The sequence below is a fragment of the Pantherophis guttatus genome, chromosome 2, assembly GCF_059756535.1.
Source record: "Pantherophis guttatus breed Tessera chromosome 2, ASM5975653v1, whole genome shotgun sequence".
NCBI lineage: Eukaryota > Metazoa > Chordata > Lepidosauria > Squamata > Colubridae > Pantherophis > Pantherophis guttatus.
Window position 1 is genome coordinate 279,784,535 of NC_142064.1, and position 23,360 is coordinate 279,807,894.

A 23,360-nucleotide genomic window follows, 5' to 3' on the forward strand; every position below is an offset into this window, starting at 1 on the left:
TAGGTGTGAAAAGGATCAAGCATCATTCCTGTATTTGAACAGGATCAAACTTCCTCCAAAATCCCATTGGTTCAAAACATGGTGTCAACCCTGAAGCCATTTTGGATTGTGTTCAGGGTTGACACAGAGAAGCTCGGTAGAGCTGTGGGAATGGAAGGGGGGTGTCAGCCTCTGTCTTTTACTGCTTTGGCTGCCATGGTAACGGGGGAGAGGGAGTTAGCATGGGGGGGGAAGTGTGCTGAAGAAGAAACGAAAGTGAATCTTAAGCTATACTGCTGCATCTTTGAAGCTGCTATCGGGTCAACGGTCATGGCATTCCTGATTGATGACACTGCCAGACGTGCGCTTCCACCTGACCCCTGGGAGACCTTTGGATTGGATGATTTACGTTGGGCAGTGGGAGGGGATGCTTTCTATCTGTAATTTTCGCGCTTTTGCCTCAGATTCTGCTTTTCCTTGGTTGCGATCACTTCAATTTTCAGTAAAAGTACCTTTCTCTATAAACAATGGAGTTGGGGTCATTCTTTCTTGAATTTTGAAGGAAGCATACCTGACAGGGGGAGTAGAGATATCTGGGCATGTGTAGCCAAAATAGAATTCTTTCTCCTGGGAACCAAGGACGTTCTCATCAGCACCTGCTGAGGCACGGGAGGAAAACAACTGGACTCGGACTGTGACCTGATTTGACCATGTGATGGATGAGTGGACTGTGGAGGGGGGGAGGGAGAACTTTGAATTGGGTGGGGAAAACCTTGGGATCTTCAGAGTCGAGTTTTCACCAGCTGTGCCAATATGACTTGCCTAATAAATCTACCTTTGACCTTTGGCGCTCTCTTGTCCTCAATGGGACAAAATGAAAACGAGAAAATTTTCGATAAGATCATTTAAAATTTATGGGGCGAGAACCATCAGAATTACTGCTTCAGATTTAGTTCTATGGAAGCAGAAGGGACACTTAAAAGAGACCTATGTTTATTCATTCGTTCATTTATTCATTCATTCAATTTATTAGCCTCCAGCTTGCCATAGGGAAACCTTTGATGCCTTATTATATTAAAAGGATAAAAACTATATAAAGTTCTATACTAGTTCTCACTCTTTTCCTAAAGGCAACTGGATTTCCTTTTTTTCTTTGAACATGTTTCGCTTCTCATTCAAGTAACTTCTTCAGATCTGACTCTTTCCGACCAGATGACTGCATGGAGTATAAATTCTTGTGATAAACCCATGGACTCTTATCGGGCTCTTAAGTGTCATCATTATAAATCAATAAACAAAATGAAAGCAACTTCTAAAAAACAAGCGCAAGAGGTAGGATTGGAAAATGGCTAGGATGGGAAACTTCATGGGGACAGTGTGTGGAGGTTTTAGGCCATTTTATCAGACTAAGTAGGAGTAGAAATGTAAAGAAGGACACTCTTATCTACTGCATACATCGAACAAATTAGCCTTTTATTTGAGCTGCTCACGTCCACCACCCTTTCAAACCAGGGGGGAAAAATCTGTCAGGGAATTGCTCAATAGATATCCAAATGAAGTCAGAGAGGCTGACACAAACTTTATATAAATTGATGTGTGTGTGTGTGTATGTGGGTTAAAATGAAATTTTACTGTAGATATAAATTTACAGTAAAATTTCATCCAGTTGGTCTGGAAAGTGTTGGGCAGCTTCATCAGCACACATCGCTTTACCTGTTGTTCGTAAGTTATAGTAATTTAATTGTTTTTCGGAATCACGCAAACCAGCCATAGCTGGCTCCAAAGGTCTCACTGTACTCCTCACCTGCTCCTCGCTTTAGCGTTTCAAAAATGCTGCGTGCCTCTGCCTGAATCAGATGAAGACTAAGGGGATTTCTTTTTTGGATCTGTTTGTCAGTCCAAAGCACAAGAAGCTGTTCTGTTTTTGAAATGAGGCCTGTCTTATTTCTCGTGATTATGGCATCTGTTCCTGGAGCCAATTTAATCACCTCTGTTATCTTTTCTCGATCCTTAAGGATCATGCATATGGTGGAAAAGACCAGTCCTTCTTCTTCTCCTATGGTCTTTACCTTCTTCCCCTCCACATGAGCTCTAATTATTTTCCTTTTCAAGTCCAAATTGATACTTTTCCTTTGTTTCTTACCTCCATGTTGAGCTGGAGTAGAGCTTGGTCGCTTTCCTTGGGAAGACACTCCTTGCCTAAGAGGCAAGAGTTGATGGAAAGGTACAGTATCTTGTCCTGGAGAGAGAGAGAGAGACTGGCTCAGAACTGTTTAGTAAGATCAATGTTAGGGTGGAGGGAGGAAGAACTGTAGTGCAGAAATGTGTTTTCCTTCTCTGTCAACCATTTCTTTCCCTTGACAAAAGCATAGCAAAGGTCGCTGCTAGCAGCCATATAGTGCACTGTGTTTGAAAGTCTTTTATTTACAGTACTGTATTAAACTTTGGTTTATATATTCCATCTTTGTTCTTAACCGGTTCCACTTGGTTATTTTTTTTCCCTTCATGCACAGCATGTGCAAGATTGGATCAGATTCTTAACAAACGGAAGAGAGTGGATTGTGAAGGCCACGCTCTCCATACTGTCCATTTCTGAACAAAAGCCAGGCTTCTTAGAAAAGGATGAAAACTTCAAATAAATAGCTTGCAAATTTGAAAATCAGCAGTTTAGAGAAGAATATAGCAACAAAAAACAAATAATCATGCTGGAGGACTTCACGTGCATTAATTTCAAAAAAATATAATTTGCACTACAATATCTTAACAGAATCCCTTACCTAAGGAGGCCATGTTCCTCTTGTTTTCCAGCATGACCTCTCGGTATAGGGCTTTTTGCTTCGAATCCAGCAGGGCCCACTCCTCCACAGAGAAAAACACAGCTACGTCCTTAAATGATACCAAATTCTGACACAGGGAGGGGGAAAAAAGACAACATATTCCATGAACATTCCTAACAATGAACACATCAATGGATTACATGTGAATCTTCTTAATGAACAAACTGCAGATTTTCCAAGTAGGGCAAACAAGCATGTTAGTGTTGTGACTCTGACCCCCGAGCCCATCTTATCGGAGGGAGAAGACTCTGAAAGTGAAGGAGAGGAGTTGGCAAGGCCTCCTTCTCCAGGACCCTCCTCTCTGGCAATGCCTCAGGTGTCTTCCGAAGGAGAAGAGATAGGCCAGGAACCAGGCATTTCCGAGCAGCCGCAGTTAGATAGCGACAGAGATAAGTCTTGGCTGGATCCCTGACAGCGTCGGAAAGACAAGCGCGCGCAGCAGAGAAGGAGACGTGCCAGAGATTAAGCTGAGTCACTGGACCACATCCCACAGGGGATAAAAGTGAGTGTGGTGGCCATTCAGGCTTTGTGATGGACAAAACTGAAAGCTAGCAAGTCATTCTGCATTTCTGGAACTTTGTTATATGCTCTGCTTAGACTGATTTTTTGGACTGGACTTGACTATTCTTTGGCTTTTGTGGACTTTGATGTTTTCGGTCGGAGGAAATAAACCTCCCTTTGTAAGTAAAGACTGTTGGCAAGCAGCCACTGGGTTGCTGCCAATTCTGTTATCAAAGGAAATTCTTGTCTGCTGGTTTATTTTAACTCTTGGTCGACTGCTGGTGTACGTGTGTGAGACGGGGACAGAACAGTTAGGATATTGAATTTCATAGCTAGAACAGTAAAATGTACAAATAGGCCAGAACACAATTGTAATTGATTAGTTAGAGAGTGCTGACTCATGCGTGATGCAATCTACGCTATGATTGGTGGCTGTAAGTATAAAGGGGGCGTTTCCCTTTTTTCCCTCCTTTTTTCCTTCTGTGTTTTAGATTTACCTCAGGATGTTCCTGACTATCTTATGTTCTTCCTTTTCTGGATGATGACAAAGACTGCTGTAAATTGGTAGGTTAAATAGATTTATATTTATATAAAAGTTTACAAGTCTATGTCAGTGTCTCCAACTTTATCTGGACAGCTACTGGGCTGTCTACAAAAGTCAAGTTTGGACTTTACTTTTTACTTTGGGCTTTCATCTGCACTGCTTTAAAAACACCTGAGTAAAGACCACACCTGGAATACCAAGTTCAGCTTTGGTCACCACGTTACCAAAAAAAGATGTGGAGACTTTGGAAAAAGTGCAAAAAGCAACTAAGGATTAAAGGCCTGGAGACTAAAACATATGAAAAACGATTGCAGGAACTGGATATGGTTTGTCTAGAGAAAAGAAGGATTAGGGGAGACATGATAGCAGTGTTCCACTATTTCTGGGGCTGCTGCAAACAAGAAGGGCCCCACTTATTTTCCAAAGCAATAAAAGGCAGGAAAAGAAACAATGGATGGAAACTAATCATGGAGAAAGGCAACCTGGAATTAAGGAGAAACTTCCTGACAGTGAGAAGAATTAACTAATGGAACGGTTTGCCTTCAGAGGTTGTGGGTTGGAGGTTGTTAAGGAGAGACTGGACACCCACTTGTCTGAAATGGTATAGGCCCGTGATGGCGAACCTATGGCACGTGTGCCACAGCTGGCACGCGGAGCCATGTTGCCTGGCATGCACAGTGGTGCCCATTCCTCTTCCGGGTTTCTGGTGCACGCATGCGCACCGGCCAGCTAGTCTTTGGTTACTGGTGCGCATGTGCATGTGACGATCAGCAGGACTTCACGCATGCAGCTGTGCCAGAAACCAGAAGATCAGTTGGCCAACTGATCATCCCACACTCATGCTCACCAGTAACCAGAAGACTAGGTGGCTGATGCCCATGCGTGCACCGGAAACCAGAAATTTATTTCCCGGCACACGCATGTCCACTGGGCAGCTTCTCTTAGCATGTAATGCGCACCGGCCATGCCATTGACAGCCACTTCCTCGGATCCATGTTGGAGGCTGTTTGTGCCGGCAAACCAGTGCTGCCTCTTTGCCTGCGCTGGTGTCTTTGCTCGAGGTTTGCCTTATGTGGGGGGGGGGACTTTTTCCCCCCGTAAGGCAACCTCGAGATTTACAGTGAGGCTGGCAAAGGGAGGAGGAGCTGCCGTTGCCTCTGCCAAGAGGATTCCCCCCCCCAACCAGGACTTTTTCTCCCCCCTGTAAGGCAAACCCCAAGTTTTATGGTGAGGCTGGCAGGGGGAGGAGGAGGAGCTGCCGGTTTTTAGATTTGGAGAAGAAAGGGTTTTCGGGCGGCAGCGCTGAGATTCCCTTCCCCGAATCAAAAAAGTGCACTGCGTTTCAGGCGGCGGATCTGGCCTTCTGTGGAGAAGGAGGAAGAAGGCGCGCAGTTCTGCAATGTGCACCGGAGAACCGCCGGAAGCCTGCTCATGCGGGGAGACAGGGAAGCTCCGGCTCGTCCATCCTTGCAGCCACCACCCCATTGCCCCTGTGGGCGGCGGTTCTCGCGTTGCTGCAGGGAGCTTCCTGGGAAGCCCAGCACCCAGTGGGGAGGAGCCCAGGCAAGGCTGTGTGTTCGGAGCTTCCCCAGCTGGCACATTGCAGGGCCAAGAGCGCTGCCACCAGCCAGGGAACATCTGTCTCGCCAGGGAACAGTTCGGTAGCTGATTGTCCTCTGGTAAGAGGCTCACCGGCCCCCTTGGAAAAAGTGGGGACACATGTGCAGGAGGCGGCATGCGCAGTGCGGGGTGCATGCGTGGGAGGGTCATGTGCACATGCGCAAATGGGGTGCGTATTGCATTATGGGTGCTGGCACGCGTGAGCGTGATAGCGCAAGCACGCTCTGACTTTTGGCACACAATGCCAAAAAGATTTGCCCGTCACTGGTATAGGCCATGGTGGCAAACCTATGGCACATGTGCCCCCAGGTGGCACAGGGAGCCCTCTCTGCAGGTACTCCAGCCGTCAACCCCACCCCAGCTCCACCGTGCATGCGCACGCACCTCCTGCTGGCCAGCTTGTCTTTGGGTCTCTGCTCTGCATGCACGGGGGACACGCATACAGTGGACAGGGCGCATGCATGGGGGAACGACAGGATGGATGCGCGGGGGATGCACACGCAATTTGGGCACTTGGTGCACTGGTATAGAGTCTCCTGCTTGAAACAGTGGGTTTTACTAGAAGATCTCCAAGATCCCATCCAACTCTGTTATTCTATTCTATGTCCAAGATCCCTTCCAATTGTGTTGTTCTGTTATTGGGAGATTGGCACATCTGGGGAAGGAAGGGGAGAATCCTCCTACCTGCATTGGAAGCTCAACCGCTGCTAATCCTCCGCTACAAAGAACTGAGGTTCCAGGAGATGAAGACGAGGCCATGAGAGTGTCTAGGAGTGAAAAAAGCAAAACAGCAAAGGAATAATTTGCTATCAAACATCCTAATGATATTCTTGAGCATACAATGCAAAAGGCTGATTTTAGCCTATTTCTAGGCTAACTTGGGAAGCACTTAATGTGAGTGCCTGGCAGCCACAAGAACAATACATAGAAGCTCAGCCTGGGTGAGAGGAAAACTGAAAGGTGTGGAAGGACCAGGGAATTGGATTCAGAGGAAGCTCTCTCAGCCCTGGATGTATGCATTAAAGGACCAATTCTTATTCTATCTTTCTATAACGTTCACCTTCCCTTATCAGATGATAGAGGAAGACTACAAAAGCTTTTTTTTTTCACAGCTGGGACTTGCCTTTTGGAATAGCCTACGGCAGAAGTGAGGAAGCATGATCCTTTTATGACAGGTGGACTTCAACTCCCAGAATTCCTGACACAGCTGGCTGAGGAATTGTGGGAGTTGAAGTCCACCAGTCCTAAAAGGGTCCTAATTCCCCATCCCTGGCTTACAGCGTTTCTCAATCTTGGGAGCTGTAAAATATATGGACTTCAACACACATGAGACATTCTGGGAGCTGAAATCCACATGCCACAAAGTTGCCAAGGCTGAGAAACAGTGGCCCACAGGAAAAGGCCGATACCTTTTTAAATGCACCCAAGACTTTAAAAACACACTTAAATTGGAGAATGGAAACGAATTGAAGGGATGAAAGCAACGAGGGCATCAGAAGGAGCCTTTACCCGATGCTCCCTCCGGAGGCGGCTCCTCTTGAGCAACTCCCCGAAACAAGGGCTCCTGGGAGGGATCGCCCCCTTTTCTCGCAGCCATTGAACTCCCAGCCTCCGGGATCTGAAACAGCAGCAGAGAAAAGGAAGTGACGGCAAACGACCAGGAAGGGCCAGGAAAAATAATAATAATAATAATAATCATCTCCCCAAGGAGAAAATGGAGATTGCAGGAGGGATCATAACAGCCCCCCAAGAAGCATGGAGGGTTTCCTGCTCAAGCATTTCCCAGGAAGGGAGGGAAGGAGGGAGCTTTTTACCTGGCGCTCAGTCGGAAAAGGACAGCTCCCTTCTTCGCCCGGTTCCAAATAGATGCGCGCAGGAAAGGATCCGTAATCGCCGCCGGCCACCTTTCCTTCCTTCCCGGTCATGCACCTGGATCCCACTCCCCGGAACGACCCCAGACAGGAGTTTGCAGATCCCAAGCTGCCAGCTCTTATAAGCTCCTCCCCTCCCCGTCCAGCTCCTCCCATTCTGTAAAGAGCGGAGAGCGCCGCCCACTCGGGGGTCACCCTGCCTGCTCACTACCTTATTCCACGGGAGAATCGGTCCCGCGTGGGATGGTCAGCTGTGCAGCGAGTCCAGAGCTGCTTTACCCCCTGGCAGCAAAGAAACAGGGGAGAGAGGGAGGGGACGACGCCCAGGGATGGGAGGAGGAAAGGGAAGAGGATGCGGAGTATCTCTACAGCAGTGTTTCCCAAACTTGACCCTTTGAAGATGTATGGACTTCAACTCCCAGAATTCCTCAACCAGACATACTGGCTGGGGAATTCTGGGAGTTGAAGTCCACCCATCTTCAAGCTACCAAGGTTGAGAAACACTGCTCTAGAGCAGTGTTTCCCAAACTTGACCCTTTGAAGATGTATGGACTTCAACTCCCAGAATTCCTCAACCAGACATACTGGCTGGGGAATTCTGGGAGTTGAAGTCCACCCATCTTCAAGCTACCAAGGTTGAGAAACACTGCTCTAGAGCAGTGTTTCCCAAACTTGACCCTTTGAAGATGTATGGACTTCAACTCCCAGAATTCCTCAACCAGACATACTGGCTGGGGAATTCTGGGAGTTGAAGTCCACGCATCTTCAAGCTACCAAGTTTGGGAAACACTGCTCTAGAGCAGTGTTTCCCAAACTTGACCCTTTGAAGATGTATGGACTTCAACTCCCAGAATTCCTCAACCAGACATACTGGCTGGGGAATTCTGGGAGTTGAAGTCCATGCATCTTAAAATAGCCAAGTTTGGGAAACACTGCTCTACAGGTGTGAAAGACCTTGGAGGTCTTTTATCCAAACCCCGAAGGAGTGAGAGAAACTGGAGAGAGGGTGTGGGGACGAAGCCCAGGGACGGATGTAGGGAAGGGAAGGGGATGCAGAGCAGCAAAGTTAGAAGGGAATCGCCCTTTTCACAGAAAACTGGATTTGCCAGGAAAAGGAGCCTCTCTTATCCACTTAGCATAGTCCTCAACTTACAACCTATTCCCTTCATGATTGTGCTGTAATAACAAATAATCAGTGGCTGCCTTACGAATTATTGTTGTTAGTTGCAAAGTCGTGTCCGACCTATCGCAACCCCATGGACGACGTTCCTCCAGGAATTCCTGTCCTCTACCATCCCCGAGTCCATTTAAACTCACTCCTACTGCTTCAGTGACTCCATCCCTTCTTCTTCTGCCCTCCATCGTTCCCAGCATTAGGCTCTTCTCCAGGGAGTCCTTCCTTCTCATTAGGTGGCCAAAGTATTTGAGTTTCATCTTCAGGATCTGGCCTTCTAAAGAGCAGTCAGGGTTGATCTCCTCTAGGTCTGACTGGTTTGATCCAGTGGTGAAATGTAAAATTTGTTACTACCGGTTCTGTGGGCGTGGCTTGGTGGGAGATAATGTGACTGGGTTGTAAAAAAAAATGCTTTTAAAAGGCTCTGACGATCCCAGCTGAGCCGCACGATCTTCAAGGCTTTTTTTTTTTTACTTTTAAAAGCGTTTTTTCGGCAAAATGCTTTTAAAAGTTAAAAATAAAAAAGCCTCTGATGATCGCACGGCTCAGCTGGGCATGGGGGAGAGGCAGGGATTTCTGCTACCGGTTCTCCGAACCACCTGCCGCCATCGCTACCGGATCTGGCAATCCAGTCTGAACCGGGAGCATTTCATCCCTGGTTTGATCGCCTTGCAATCCAAGGGACTCGTAGGAATCTTCTCCAGCACCATAGTTCAAACGCCTCAATTCTTTGGCACTCAGCCTTTCTTATGGTCTACCTTTCACAGCCATACATTGCAACTCGGAAAACTATAGCCTTGACTATACGCACTTTTGTTGCCAGGGTGATGTCTCTGCTTTTTAGTAAGTTATCTAGATTTGCCATAGCTTTCCTCCCCAGGAGCAAGCATCATTCATTCATTCATTCATTCATTCATTCATTCATTCATTATTTATTTATTTATTTATTTATTATTTATTTATTATTTATTATTTATTATTTATTATTTATTATTTATTTATTTATTAAATTTATATACCGCCCTATTCCTAAGGGACTCAGGGCGGTGAACAGTGAACGATAAAAATACATGTAATACAAACGTTAATAAAAAACCAATTAAAATATACTAAACACTCTGGTCCTAGATAATTCAAGACATCCCAGTTTAAAATAAAATCAAAAAGCAATATAAAGGGAAAGTTAGGACAGGCCGGCCTGCTGAAACAGGAATGTTTTGAGGGCACGGCGGAAAGTGCGCAGATCCGGAATCTTCTGTATCTCTGGGGGGAGCTCGTTCCAGATGGTGGGTGCCCTCACAGAAAAGGCTCTCCCCCTGGGGGCCACCAGTCGACACTGTTTGGCTGACGGCACCCTGAGAAGCCTCTCTCTCTTTTAATTTCTTGGCTACAGTCCCTGTCTGCGGTGATTTTAGAGCCCAGGAAAATAAAATCTGTCACTACCTCCGTTTCTTCCCCATCTATTGCCAGGAATTGAGAGGGCCAAATGCCATGATCTTAGTTTTCTAAATGTTGAGTTTCAAGCCAACTTTTGCACACTCCTTCACCTGCGTTAGTGGCCAAAGCTACAACAACATTGAAAAAAGTGGCTTATGTCCGTATTTTGCACTAAAGACCAGTGCAGCATCCCCGTGGTCACATGATCAAAATTCAGCTGCTTGACAACGGATTCATATTTATGACGGTTGCCATATCCTGTGGTCATGGGAACCTTCGGATAAGCAAAGTCAATGGGGAAGCAAGATTCGCTTAATAACTGGGTTACTAGTGTTACAACTGCTTAAGAAACCATGGCAAGAAATATCGTAAAATGGGACCAACCTCACTTCACAAATGTCTCACTTAGCAACAGAAATGTTGGAATGAATTGTGGTCAAAAGTCGAGGATTACCTGTATTTCAAGTGTCGATGGGACATGTTTTTGTTTTGTTTTTTTTAATTTGATTTATATGCCGCCCTTCTCCGGAGACTCAGGGCGGCTTACAATGCGTTAAGCAATAGCCTTCATTCTTTTGTATATTTTATACAAAGTCAGCTTATTGCCCCCACAAACTGGGTCCTCAATTTACCTACCTTAGAAAGGATGGAAGGCTGAGTCCACCTTGAGCCTTGGAGAGATTCAAACCAGCAGAAATTGCAGGCAGCTGTGTTAATAACAGGGTGCACTAAACCACTGTACTATCAAGGCTCTTGATGTTGGAGAGCAATACAACCTAGAGATGGCTCCCTTGCCCCAAAAGAGAGAATAGAGAAAAGGGGGGAAATCCCCACAAACTGCTTTTTTCTAATATTATCCCCAATAAATGCCCAGCCAAAGGACCCCTTGATGATACAGAAGAGAATCCCATTAACTTTATCACTCCGAAGCTGAAGAAAACCTCTGAGCTAAGAAGTGTTTAATATTTAACTATTTAAAAGGTCTCAGTCAGGAAATGTTTAAAAGTATATGAATTTCAGAAGAAAAACTACTAAACAGTACAGATAGCCCTCGACTTACAGCCATTCATTTAGTGACCGGTCGAAGTTACGACAGCATTGAAAAAAGTGATTTATGTCCATTTTTTGCACTTACGACAGTTGCAGCATTCCCATAGTCATGTCATCAAAATTCAGACAACGGGGAACCAACGTGCACTGGAGGGCTTTACACAGCATTTGCTACACAGTTTACAACTCCGAGTCAGAAGGAATTTTCTCATCTCCCTTTGCAGGAATTCCTGCCTGTTTTCCACTAATATCTTAGCCTTCCTGCATACATGTAATCCAGAGCCAGCCAAGGTATTTTAAACTATCCTAACATTTACACAGGGAAACCTCAACATGTTTGTAAATGTTTATAACAATTTTATTAATTTATTATATAACATACAAAAAAAAATACAAAAGCAAAAAGAAGGGAAAATACAGAGAGAAAAGGAGAAAGAAAAAATGTGGAAAAGAAGGGGAAAAAAGAAAAAGGCATTGATTTCCAAATCCCTTTTGTTCAGTAATAACGTCAAAGCAAAACTTTTTAGTATTTCCCAGAAAATAAGACCCGGCCTTATTTTCTTTCGGCTCCTGCTTACCTTAGGACTACTGCAGCCACATCTCCTATGCCCCGACACCTGTTGCGTCGCTACTCATCTTCTGTGTTGTATTGTGCCATCGCACACATGAGCGTGAGCACTAGCGTGATGTGCCTTGTAGCGTTCTTCCACCACTAGCAGTACTGGCCCAATGAGCCTTGTGGCATTCTGCCACTAGTGGTGGCATGCGCATGATGAGCCATGTGCTATTCGGCCACAAGCAGCGGCACCAGCATCATGAGTCACGTGGTGTTCTGTTATGAGCAGCGGCACTAGCACAACGACCTATGCATCTGGCCGTGAGCTGCCGCAAGCGGCTGAAGAAGTAGTTGGGCAGCGGCACAACAGGTGTTGAGGCATTGGAAGCCTGACTGCGGTGGTCCTCAACTAAGCGGGTGCAGGGCACGTGCGGCAGCTCCACCTCCCCCACCCTAGCTTGATTTTTATGCCTGCGCCTCGCCCCATCTCGTACAACCCAATGGTGGACGGGGCTTAACTAGGGCTGCCATACTCTCTCTACTCTACCTTACACTACCATACCCTATTATTATTTCTATTCTGTTTCAATTCTATTCGACTCTAGCACAAAGATGTCCAAAAGTTAATTCCTAGTTATACAAGGCAACTCTTTTTAATGGATCAAGAAGTTTCTGCTGCTTTGGAAGCCCGTCCAATACTTCAAGCATTTTTCCTGGAACACTTCTATGGGCATTAAGCAAATTTTGAGAATCAACAACAACCAATTCATGTCTGCTGTGCATCTTCTTATGTCGATTAAAGTCACTAGAGCTTATTAATTTCTTTCCACACTCCACACACTCATACGGCTTTTCCCCTGTGTGGATTCTCTTATGGAGTGTAAGATAACTCCCGTCTTTGAAAGCCTTTCCACACTCAATGCATTTAAATGGTTTTTCCCCTGTGTGGATTCTCTTATGGAGTGTAAGATTCCTACCATCTTTGAAACTCTTTCCACACTCAATGCATTTAAAGGGTTTCTCTCCTGTGTGGATCCTCATGTGGGAGGTAAGACTGCCATGCTCATTATAACATTTTCCACACTCCAGGCATTTATAAGGTTTCTCTCCTGAGTGAAGCCTTCTATGGCTCCTGAGTGAATGATTTCGACTAAAGCTTTTTCCGCACTCATGACATGTGTATGGTTTCTCCCCAGTGTGGGTCCTCTTATGGATACCAAGGTAACTACTTCTCCTGAAACTCATGCCACACTCCGTGCACTTATAGGGTTTCTCCCCTGTGTGAATCCTTTTATGGATCGTCAGTTCTCCAGAATCACTTAAGTATTTTCCACACTCCTGGCACTGACATGGTTTCTCTCCCGTGTGGGTCCTGCTATGTACAACATAGCCATTTTTTGTATTGAAGCTCTTTCCACACGTGCGGCATTCATATGGTTTCTCCCCAGTGTGGAGCCTTTTGTGGGAAGTGAGGGATCTTGAACTGGTGAAGCGTTTGTCACATTCGGTGCACTTATAAGGTTTTTCACCAGTGTGGGTCCTTTTATGGATATTAAGGTTACTTGTTTGATTGAAGCGCTTTCCACACTCTGTGCACTGATGCGGTTTCTGTCCACTATGGATACTTATATGGAATGTCAAGTGGCTGGATTTACGGAAGCTCTTCCCACACTCCAGGCATTTGTACGGTTTCTCGCCTGTGTGGGTCCGTTTGTGGGCATGAAAGCCATCAGAACTGGCAAAGCACTTTCCACACTGCAGGCATTGAAAGGGCTTTTCCCCTGTGTGGATTCTGTGATGGGCTATAAGGCTTGTTGAAGTACGGAAGCTCTTTCCACACTCCGTGCATTGAAATGGTTTTTCCCCCGTGTGGATCCTCTCGTGTGATTTAAGATTACATTTTTGACTGAAGTTTTTTCCACAGTGCAGGCATTTATAAGGTTTGTCCCCTTTATGCATCCTATTATGTAAAATTAGAGTACCACTTCTGCTGAAGCTTTTTCCACACTCCAAGCATTCATAGGGTTTCTCCCCTGTGTGAATCCTCTTATGGGAAGTAAGGGCATCAGAGGTCCTGAAGAGTTTTCCACACTCTGTGCATTTATATGGCTTCTCTCCAGTGTGGATCCTCTTATGAGAATTGAAATTTCCTTTTTGGTTGAAGTTCTTTCCACACACCATGCAATGATATGGCTTTTCCCCTGTATGGGTCCTATTATGGTAAGTGAGGTAACTTGCATAGCAGAAGCTCTTCCCACATTCCAGGCATTTACATGATTTATTTCCAGTGGGGCTTTTTTGGGGGGAATTCGGTTTCTTGCTCCGAGTAAACCTCGTTCTACCCTCCCTGCATTGATGCAACTTCTCTTCTCTGTGGATGTTTTGATGTGAAGTAAGGGAGGTGCTGTTTCCGAAGGTCTTTCCACAGGTGATGCATTGATGCTTCTTCTTCTCTTCGTGGACCCACTTATGTGAATTAAGATGACTTTTCTGCCTGAAGGTCCTTCCACAATCCAGACATTTGTGTGGATCCTCTGCTTTGTGAATCCTTTTATGCAATGCAAGAGAGCGGTTTGTACCGAAGCTTTCTGCACACTCTGTACATTTGTACATTTTCCCTCCTTCTTGTATTCTTTCAGGAGGAGGAAGGGTCCCTCTGGAGTGTTGCCTGCTTTCATCTTGTTTCTCTCCAGCAGGGCTTTGGCAACAGTCACATAATCCAGATTCATGTCGGAGTGTTTTCCCACACCTTGAACACACTTCTTTTTCATGGCAATCATCTCTGTCCAATAAGACATTGGCATCTGGACAATGTAAAGTAGAGCAATTCTCCAGCTCCCTCATTAAGTGCTTTTCCTTAGAACTTTGCTTTCCATGCATCTTTTCTGAAACTTCCTTTTTGTCTTTTGGCAAAGGTGCTGCTGCCTCTTCGCCAGAATCCTCCATCTCCCATCCATCACCTCCTTGCAACAGAAAAAAAGAAAAGTTAACACAAACACCATTGCTGTATTTAAACAGTATCAAACTTCCTCCAAACTCTCATTTATTCAAAACATTGTGCTATGCTTGGTATTAAGTTGATATAAGATTTGGCCTTGGGCATCTTTTGTCCTCAACAGTACAGAATGAAAACCTGAACATTTTGGATAAGATCTGTTAAACTTTGGGGTGGGGGTAGGGCAACCATCAGCTCTACTGCTTCAGATTTAGTTCCAAGGAAGCAGAAGGGACACTTAAAAGAGGCCTATGTTTATCAGTTCATTCATTAAATTTATTGGCCTTCCAGCTTGCCTCATCTCCTTGAAGAAGTTTTCCCTTGGAAAAAAAACTTGTTCTCACTCTGGTGTGTTCATTCATCTTTATCCCAAAGGTGCTCTTTCTAAAGACAACTGGACTTTCTTTTTTCTTGTAGATATTTCACTTCTCATCCAAGAAGTAGATGAGAGTATGAATGGATTGATATTCCTTACAGTCATCTAGTGGTTAGCACTCTTTCCAACCAGATGACCGCAAGTACTATAAATCCTTGTGATAAACCCCTGGACTCTATGGGGCTCTTACCTTGTTTCCCCGAAAATAAGACCCTGTCTTATATTTTTTTGAACCCCAAAATAAGTCCGTGGCCTTATTTTGGGGCGCATGGAGCAAGACGAGGCTCCTCTTGCTGTCTTACCTAATTTCTAGCTCTGTCTCCCTAACTCCAACCAGAGGAAATGGTGGGGACTGGCTGCACATGCATTTAAATATTTTCGAGGAGGGCTTATTTTCAGGGGGGGGCTTATTTTAGCGCATGCCCTCAAAAGTCCGATTGGGCTGCTTATCAGGGGATGTCTTATTTTCAGGGAAACACGGTAAGTGCCATCATCATAGACCAAAATATCAACAAAATGACAGCCACTTCTCAAAAATTATCTACAAACTGGAACAGGCAGGATCAGAAACTGGCTGGGATGGAAAACTTTACCGTACACAAGAAAATCAGGCTAATAGGAGCAACATGAGGTAAACCAACACCACAGCATCATCCTGAGGTAATGTTAGAGCCCACAGAGGGAAAAAAGCCTAGAAACAAGGACACTCCCCCTTTACACTCACATTAACCAATCACAGCATAGATTACCTCATGCAGGAGATAGCTCTCTCCAATCAATCAGCTATAACTGTGTGTTATAACTGACTCATTGTACAATTCCACTGTCCCAGCTAGGCAGTCCTGGAGCTACAACCCTACTGGAGCCTGCCCATTAGGGTAGAAAGTCAAAAAGTTCCTCAACAGAACCAGACTTAGTTTTATGAACTTGTAGAATCAAATGGGTTGTTAAATGAAAGAAGATCTGACTAATTTCCTCCATTCGTTAATTGATCACTGCCATTATTGAGACGCTTTCCCCCCACCCACCACCCCACAGCTGTTTCCAGTGCAGCCTTTGCTCAGGAACTAAACTGCCACCCAACAGGCTCATAGAGCTCTCCAATTGCAATTGCTTTTAAAAAAACAAAGCTTGCCACTAATTAACTCAAGAGTCTCCAGCCAGGCACGCAGAGGAAGATGGGGGAGCAATTTACAGAATCCTCGGCTTGCAACAGTAACAGAGATGAAAGGGAGCTTGAGGTCATCTAGTCCAGAGGTCAGCAACCTGCGGCTCTGGAGCCGCATGTGGCTCTTTCACTCCTCTGCTGCGGCTTCTTGTCATTCTTGTCAAAATATGTGTCACAACCGGCAATGTGCGACACCCGCCGGCACGCAATTTATTGAGCTTTTCAACCCCTGGTAGGCCAACCATGAATAAATCCAAGAAAAGAAAAGTTTTGTTTAATTCAACTACATATGCTAGTTTTGTGGCCGCTCAAGAAATAGTCAGGCACAGAAGGGTTTTGTGGCTCCTGGTGTTTTCTTTTCTGTGGGAAACGGCTCCAAATGTCTCTTTTGAGTGTTTAAGGTTGCAGACCCCTGATCTAGTCTAACCCACTGCTTTCACAAGAGTGTATCTCTCATAAATGCCTATCCAGTCTCTTCTTAAAAGCTTCCAGTGATGGGGCACACACAACTTTTAGAGGCAATTTAAATTTAAAACCTCTTTAAAAAAACAACACTGCCCTGATCAGCATAAACTTCTCCAGGCAAAATCCACAATGGGGTGGGGTATAGATGTCCTTCCAGTAAGGGATCAGCAGAATCTGGTGGGTATTTACTAGGGAGAGGCAGCAGCAGCCACATGCTACCCATCCTTTGATGGATTGATCCATTAATTCCACGACTTTCCCCTCCCACCCTCCCCATGAGTCCCTGATTCTTATTCCTCACCCACAAAACAACCCTGTAAGGTAGGGCAGTTTGACAGAGGGCTGGTACAAATTATAACTTTCCAGGGGAGAACAATATCAGAGCACCAAGGTGGTGGGAATGGCCAACTCTCCAGAAGATGGGCTCAAGATCCAGACAGACCTTGGGCCCTGTAGGAAGTAATCAGGCATCCCTCCCCCTCCTGGAAGAATGAAATATTTTGGGGATTAAAAGAGGCAGATTATTATATTTCACCAAAGGAGAAACATGCTCCAGCCCCAATTTCCTGCATAGTAAAACAACTTCCAGCAGAAATCTTTAGAGATGGAGACTTTGGGCCCATTAAGAAATCCAGGCCAATCTATTCATAAACAAAACATCTTCAGCTTCCGGGTGATGGGATTAAGCAGGATAGGACATTTTAGGACTAAATTGCCACCCTGACAATAATAGCATTAACCCACCAGCATTTAGCAAAAGACACAAGCCCCTCTTCATTGTACAGTCAATTCAAACTTCAAAGTCACAGAAATCTATAAAGATCCATCCACTCATTCGACCACTTGGTCAACTGCCCCAGAATCACAGGCTGGTTCTGCCTATCAATAAACAGAATCTTTTTTCCCATCAGCCTCCATTTTATATCCAGCGCCTTTCTCCCAGCTGGGAACTGAACCAAAGGAATTTTTCTTCCAACAGCCCTAATATAAATTTCCTAATAAATAAATAAATCTTTGTTCTTAACCTGATCCACTTGGTTATTTCTTCCCTTCATGCCCAGCATGTGCAAGATTGGATCAGATTCTTAACAAACGGGAGAGAGTGGATTGTGAAGGCCACACTCTCCATACTGTCCATTTGTGAAGAAAAGCCAGGCTTCATAGAAAAGGATGAAAACCTCAGATAAATAGCTTGCAAATTTGAAAATCAGCAGTTAGAGAAGAATACAGCAGCCCCCCTCCAAAAAAATACCAATGCTGGAGGACTTTATTATTTATTTATTTTATTTATTGGAACTTGTCAAACAAAAATAAGAACAAGAGAATAAAAATACAATGACAGGGATGATAGGCATGTTAGTGCACTTATACACTGACCACTTAAGTATGAAATATGACTTCACTTGCATTATCTTTTTTAAAAAAAATATTGTGCAGTACAGTATCTTAACAGAATCCCTCAGCAAGGAGGTCATGTTCCTCTTCTTTTCCAGCATGACCTCTTGGTACAGGGCTTTTTGCTTAGAATCCAGCAGGGCCCACTCCTCCATGGAGAAAAACACAGCTACATTCTCAAATGATCCCAAATTCTGACACAGGGAGGGGAAAAAACCACAACGTATTCCATGAACATTCCTAACAATGAACACGTCAATTGATTACATGCAGGTTTTCTTCTCAATCAACAAAATGCAGAGTTTCCAAGTAGGGCAAACGAGCATGTTAGGATATTGAATTTAGTAGCTGGAACAGTAAAGTCTACAACAGGCCAGAACACAATTGTAACTGATTAATTAGAGCAGTGGTTCTCAACCTGTGGGTCACGACCCCTTTGGGGGTCAAATGAACCTTTCACAGGGGTCGCCTAAGACAATCGGAAAACACATATTTTTCAATGGTTTTAGGAATAATTTTATGGTCGGGGGTCACCACAACATGAACTGTATTAAATCCCACCTGGACTACTGCAACGCTCTCTACATGGGGCTCCCCTTGAGGAGCACCCGGAGGCTCCAACTGGCGCAGAGTGCGGCCGCGCGGGTGGTTATGGGAGCGACATGGCGTTCCCATGTAACACCTCTCCTGCGCGAACTGCACTGGCTCCCGGTGGTCTTCCGTGTGCGCTTCAAGGTCTTGGTTACCACCTTTAGAGCGCTCCATGGCTTAGGAGCTGGTTATCTACGAGACCGCCTGCTGCCACCAGTAGCCTCCCACCGGCCAGTACGCTCTCATAGAGAGGGGCTCCTCCGGGTGCCATCGGCCAAACAATGTAGACTGGCGGCCCCCAGGGGGAGAGCCTTCTCTGTGGGGGCACCTACTATCTGGAATGAGCTCCCCCCGGAGATACGGAGGATCCCGGATCTACACACCTTCCGCCGCGCTCTTAAAACCTTTTTATTCTGTCAGGCTGGCCTGGCTTAATTTTTTCCCTTTTTTCCCTTTTAAAATACAAATTTTAAATTGGTTTTAATTCATTGGGGTGTTTTAAATCTGTCTTCAGCCAAATTATTTAATTCGGTTTTATCCTGTTTTTAAATTTTGTACTTATGTGTTTTTATCTTATGGCTGTTCACCACTCTGAGTCCTTCGGGAGTAGGGCGGTATACAAATCAAATAAAACAAACAAAACAAATAAAAATGAAGGGTTGTGGCATTAGGAAGGTTGAGAACCAGAGATTTAGAGTGCTGACTCATGCATGATGCAATCTATGCTATGATTGGTTGCTGTAAGTATAAATGGGGCGTTTCCCTTTTTTCCCTCCTTTTCTCCTTCTGTTCTGCATGATGTTTTAGATTTACCTCATGATGTTCTTGACTATCTTATGTTCTTCCTTTTCTGGATGATGACAAAAGACTGCTGTAAATCGGTAGGTTAAATATATTTATTTGTATATAAAAGTCTACAAGTCTGTATCAGTATCTTCAACTTCATCTGAAAAGCTGATGTGTAATTCCTTGACAGAACATCTTCTCTGGAGAACGTTTCCGAAAACAAAGTGACTTTGGCTAGAGATATATCTAAGGTTGACTCAGCCTTCCATCCTTTCTAAGGTAGGTAAATTGAGGACCCAGTTGTGGGGGCAATAAGCTGACTTTGTATAAATATACAAAAAGGATGAAGGCTATTGCTGAGCACATTGTAAGCCGCCCTCTGGAGAAGGGCGGCATATAAATCAAATTAAAATAATAATAATAATATTTTATTGGTTTGGCCGATTCTACGGGAGCAGCAGCCCCATATTCCTTTGTTGTCCATTGATGGGCTTGACCTTGGATCTGTTGGCCAAATCCAACACTGGGTTAATTGTACCCAATGCGAAGAGCCGATGAATCATGCCGAATCAAGGAAAGTGGGGTTCAACTTTTAATTTCTCTACAAAAGTCAACCTTGGACTTTACTTTTCACTTTGGGCTTTCATGTTCACACTTTTTAAAAAAAATTCTTAGTAAAGACCATACCTGGAATACTGAGTTCAGTTCTGGTCACCAAATTACAAGAAAAATGTGGAGACTTTGGAAAAAGTGCAAAGAGCAACTAAGGATTAAAGACCTGGAGATTAAAACATATGAAAAACGATTGCAGGAACTGGATATGGTTTGTCTAGAGAAAAGAAGGAGTAGGGGAGACACAATAACCGTGTTCCAGTATTATTTTTTTTTAATTTGATTTATATGCCGCCCTTCTCCGGAGACTCAGGGCGGCTTACAATGCGTTAAGCAACAGCCTTCATACTTTTGTATATTTATACAAAGTCAGCTTATTGCCCCCACAAACTGGGTCCTCATTTCACCTACCTTAGAAAGGATGGAAGGCTGAGTCAACCTTGAGCCTTGGCGAGATTCGAACCAGCAGTAATTGCAGGCAGCTGTGTTAATAACAGGGTGCTTAGACCACTGTACCATCAAGGCTCTTTCTGAGGCTGCTGCAAACAAGAAGTGCTCCACTTATTTTCCAAAGCACCAGAAGGCAGGACAAAAAACACATGTAAGGGGATGACCGCATGAGTGGGACACATGGGCAGGTACGCACACACTTTCATTTTGAGAATGCGCACGCTTTGGGCAGTCAGTGCTGAAAAGGTTAGCCATTATGAGCCTACGGCAAAAGTGGGGAAGTATGGCCCCTTTTAGGACTGCTGGACTTCAACTCCCAGAATTCCTGACACAGCTGGCTCAGGAATTCTGGGAGTTGAAGTCCACCAGTCATGAAAGGGCCCTGGTTCTCCAGCCCTGGCCTACAGCAACCTTTGTTCAGCCTTGGCAGCTTGAAGATATGTGGGCTTCAACTCCCATGGGGAATTCTGCCAGTTCATATCCACATATCCTAAAAGTTGCCAAGGGTGAGAAACAATGGCCCAGAGGAAAAGGGTGATACCTTTTTAAATGCACCCAGGACTTTAAAAGAGCCTGGTGGCGCAGCAGACTAATAGCCTGTTATTATCATTCAGCTGCCTGCAATTACTGCTAGTTCGAATCTCCGGAGGCTCAAGGTTGACTCAGCCTTCCATCCTTTCTAAGGTAGGTAAATTGAGGACCCAGTTTGTGGGGGCAATAAGCTGACTTTGTATAAATATACAAAAGTATGAAGGCTATTGCTTAGCACATTGTAAGCAGCCCTGAGTCTCCGGAGAAGGGCGGCATATAAATCAAATTAAAAAAACAAACACTTAAATTGAACAATGGAAACGAATTGAAGGGATGAAAGCAACGAGGGCAAAAAGATTAAAGGGCATCAGAAGGCGCTTTTACCCGATTCTCCCTCCGGAGGCGGCTCCTCTTGAGCAACTCCCCGAAACAAGGGCTCCTGGGAGGGATCGCCCCCTTTTCTCCCCGCCGGTTTCACAGCCACTGAACTCCAAGCCTCCTGGATCTGAAGCGGCCCCAGAGAAAAGGAAAAGGACGGGAAACGACCAGGAAGGGCCAGGGGAAAAAATGATAATAATCTCCCCAAGGAGAAAGTGGGGACTGCAGGAGGGATCTTAACAGCCCCCCAAGAAGCTGCATTGAAGGGTCTCCTGTCCAAGCAATTCCCCAGATGTGAAGAAGGAAGGAAGGAAGGAAGGAAGGAAGGAAGGAAGGAAGGAAGGAAGGAAGGAAGGAAGGAAAGAGCTTCTTACCTTGGGCCCGCAGGGAAAGGCGGCTCTGTTCCTAGTTCCAAGAGATGCGCGCAGGAAAGGATCCGCTTCCTTCCTTCCCGGCTACACACGTGGATCCCCCTCCCTGGAACGACCCCAGCCAGGAGTTTGTAGAGAACCAAACAGGAAGCGCTTCTAGCTCCTCCCCTCTCCGTCCAGCTCCTCCCATTCTCTAAAGGGCGGAGAACGCAGATTACTCGGGGTCCCCCTGCCTTCTCCCACGGGGGAATCGGTCGCGGGTGGGATGGTCAACTGGGCAGCGAGTCCGCTGCTTCTTTTTCCCAGGCAACCAGAGAAAGAGAGGAGAGAGGGAGGGGACGAAGCCCAGGATGGGAGGAGGGAAGGGAATCGCCCTTTTGGAAGAAAACTGGAGTAGACAGGAAAAGGAGGCTGTCTTATCCACTGATTCTAAGAGGGCAGTCCTCAACTAACAACATATCTCCTCAAGTGACTAGCATTCATGATTGTGCTGTAATAACAAATAATCAATGGCTGCCTTACAGGTAGTCCTCAATTTAAGGACCATACGTTTAGCGGCCCTTCGAAGCTAAAACGGACTGGAAAAAAGTGACTTATGCTAAAGACCATTGCAGAATTCCCATGGTGACATGAGTGAAATTCAGCCGCTTGACCACTGACTCATATTTATTTGTTTGTTTTTTAAATTTATATACCGCCCTTCTCCCTGAGGACTCAGGGCGGTGTACAGCCAAAATTAAAAACATGAAATACAAATATTAAAAACAATTAAAATATATATAAATTTGGCCCAAAATTAAAAATACAAACCAATTAAAACAGTTAAAATTTCTTCTTAAGCCAGCCCGGCTTGCTGGAAAAAGTGGGTTTTAAGGGCACGGCAGAAGGCACTAAGGTCTTGGATTCTCCTTATCTCTGGGGGCAACTGATTCCAGAGGGTAGGTGCCCCCACAGAGAAGGCCCTCCCCCTGGGGGTCACCAGCCTGCATTGACTGTTGCTGTGTCTCAGGGTCATGTGAAGCTTCGGACAAGCAAAGTCAACGGGGAAGCCAGATTTGTTTAACAACCGTGTTACTAATGTTAACAACTGTGGTGATTCACGTAACAACTACGGCAAGAAATGTTGTAAAATGGGACAAAATTGACATCCAATTTCTTACTTCGCTACGGAAATTTTGGCCCGAACGGTGGTTGTAAGTCGAGGACAACCTGTGTTTGAAGTGTTGATGGGGCGTGTCTTGAGAGCAATATGATTTTGAGATGTAGACAACCACCATTCAGTCCAAAATGTCTTCCCCTAAAAGAGGAGAATAAAGATACAAGAGGAGAAAAAACAACAGAAACTACTTTCTTTTGATTTAATCCCAATAAATAGAATCAAAAGGCCCCCTTAATGTTCCATAAGAGAGTCCCATTAACCATTCCATTCTGAAGTGGAAGAAAACCTCTCAGCTACAAAATATTTAACTATTTAAAAGGCCTGAGCTCGGAAAGACATAATCCCTCCGTTTACAAGTATATGGAGCTCACAAGAAAAACTGCTAATACAAAGTACAGGTAGTCTTCCTCTTACTACGGTTCATTTAATAACTCTTCAAATTTTCAATGACACTGAAAAAAGGAACTGACGACCCCTCTTCACACGACCATTGCAGCATCCCCATGATCACATG

The 23,360-nt window shown here is 45.0% G+C and overlaps 2 protein-coding genes across 9 annotated transcripts in view; both read right to left on the minus strand.

Moving 5' to 3' along the window:
- Positions 1–23,360, minus strand: part of LOC117668115 (uncharacterized) — a 57,411-nt gene that overhangs the window by 13,958 nt on the left and 20,093 nt on the right. For 2 of the 7 annotated variants that reach the window (XM_087884622.1, XM_087884618.1), the window contains exons 1-4: positions 7,296–7,495; positions 6,166–6,248; positions 2,757–2,883; positions 2,123–2,218 (exon numbers count right to left, since the gene is read on the minus strand). In XM_087884622.1, the coding sequence (XP_087740748.1) occupies positions 2,123–2,218; positions 2,757–2,883; positions 6,166–6,240 (298 nt within the window). In that variant the 5' untranslated portion in view covers positions 6,241–6,248; positions 7,296–7,495. Of the gene's footprint in view, positions 1–2,122; positions 2,219–2,756; positions 2,884–6,165; positions 6,249–6,924; positions 7,100–7,295; positions 7,502–7,563; positions 7,635–23,360 lie in introns of those variants that run through there. The other 5 variants (XM_087884617.1, XM_087884616.1, XM_087884621.1 and 2 more) reach the window with 5 other exon arrangements.
- On the minus strand, positions 11,350–22,011 carry LOC132708948 (uncharacterized). 2 transcript variants are annotated; one of them, XM_060693410.2, is made up of 3 exons: positions 21,691–21,963; positions 20,369–20,496; positions 11,350–14,532 (listed from the first exon to the last, which is right to left on the minus strand). In XM_060693410.2, exon 3 carries the CDS (start codon positions 14,513–14,515, stop codon positions 12,200–12,202), a length of 2,316 nt encoding a protein of 771 aa, XP_060549393.2. In that variant the 5' UTR covers positions 14,516–14,532; positions 20,369–20,496; positions 21,691–21,963; the 3' UTR covers positions 11,350–12,199. The 2 variants fall into 2 exon arrangements, with proteins under 2 accessions (XP_060549393.2, XP_060549392.2); XM_060693409.2 differs by lacking the exon at positions 20,369–20,496 and having other exon boundaries at positions 21,691–22,011.

Bases quoted from the DNA above. Each gene is read 5' to 3' on its own strand.
- LOC132708948 (XM_060693409.2), bottom strand. From the start codon at position 14,515: ATGGAGGATTCTGGCGAAGAGGCAGCAGCACCTTTGCCAAAAGACAAA.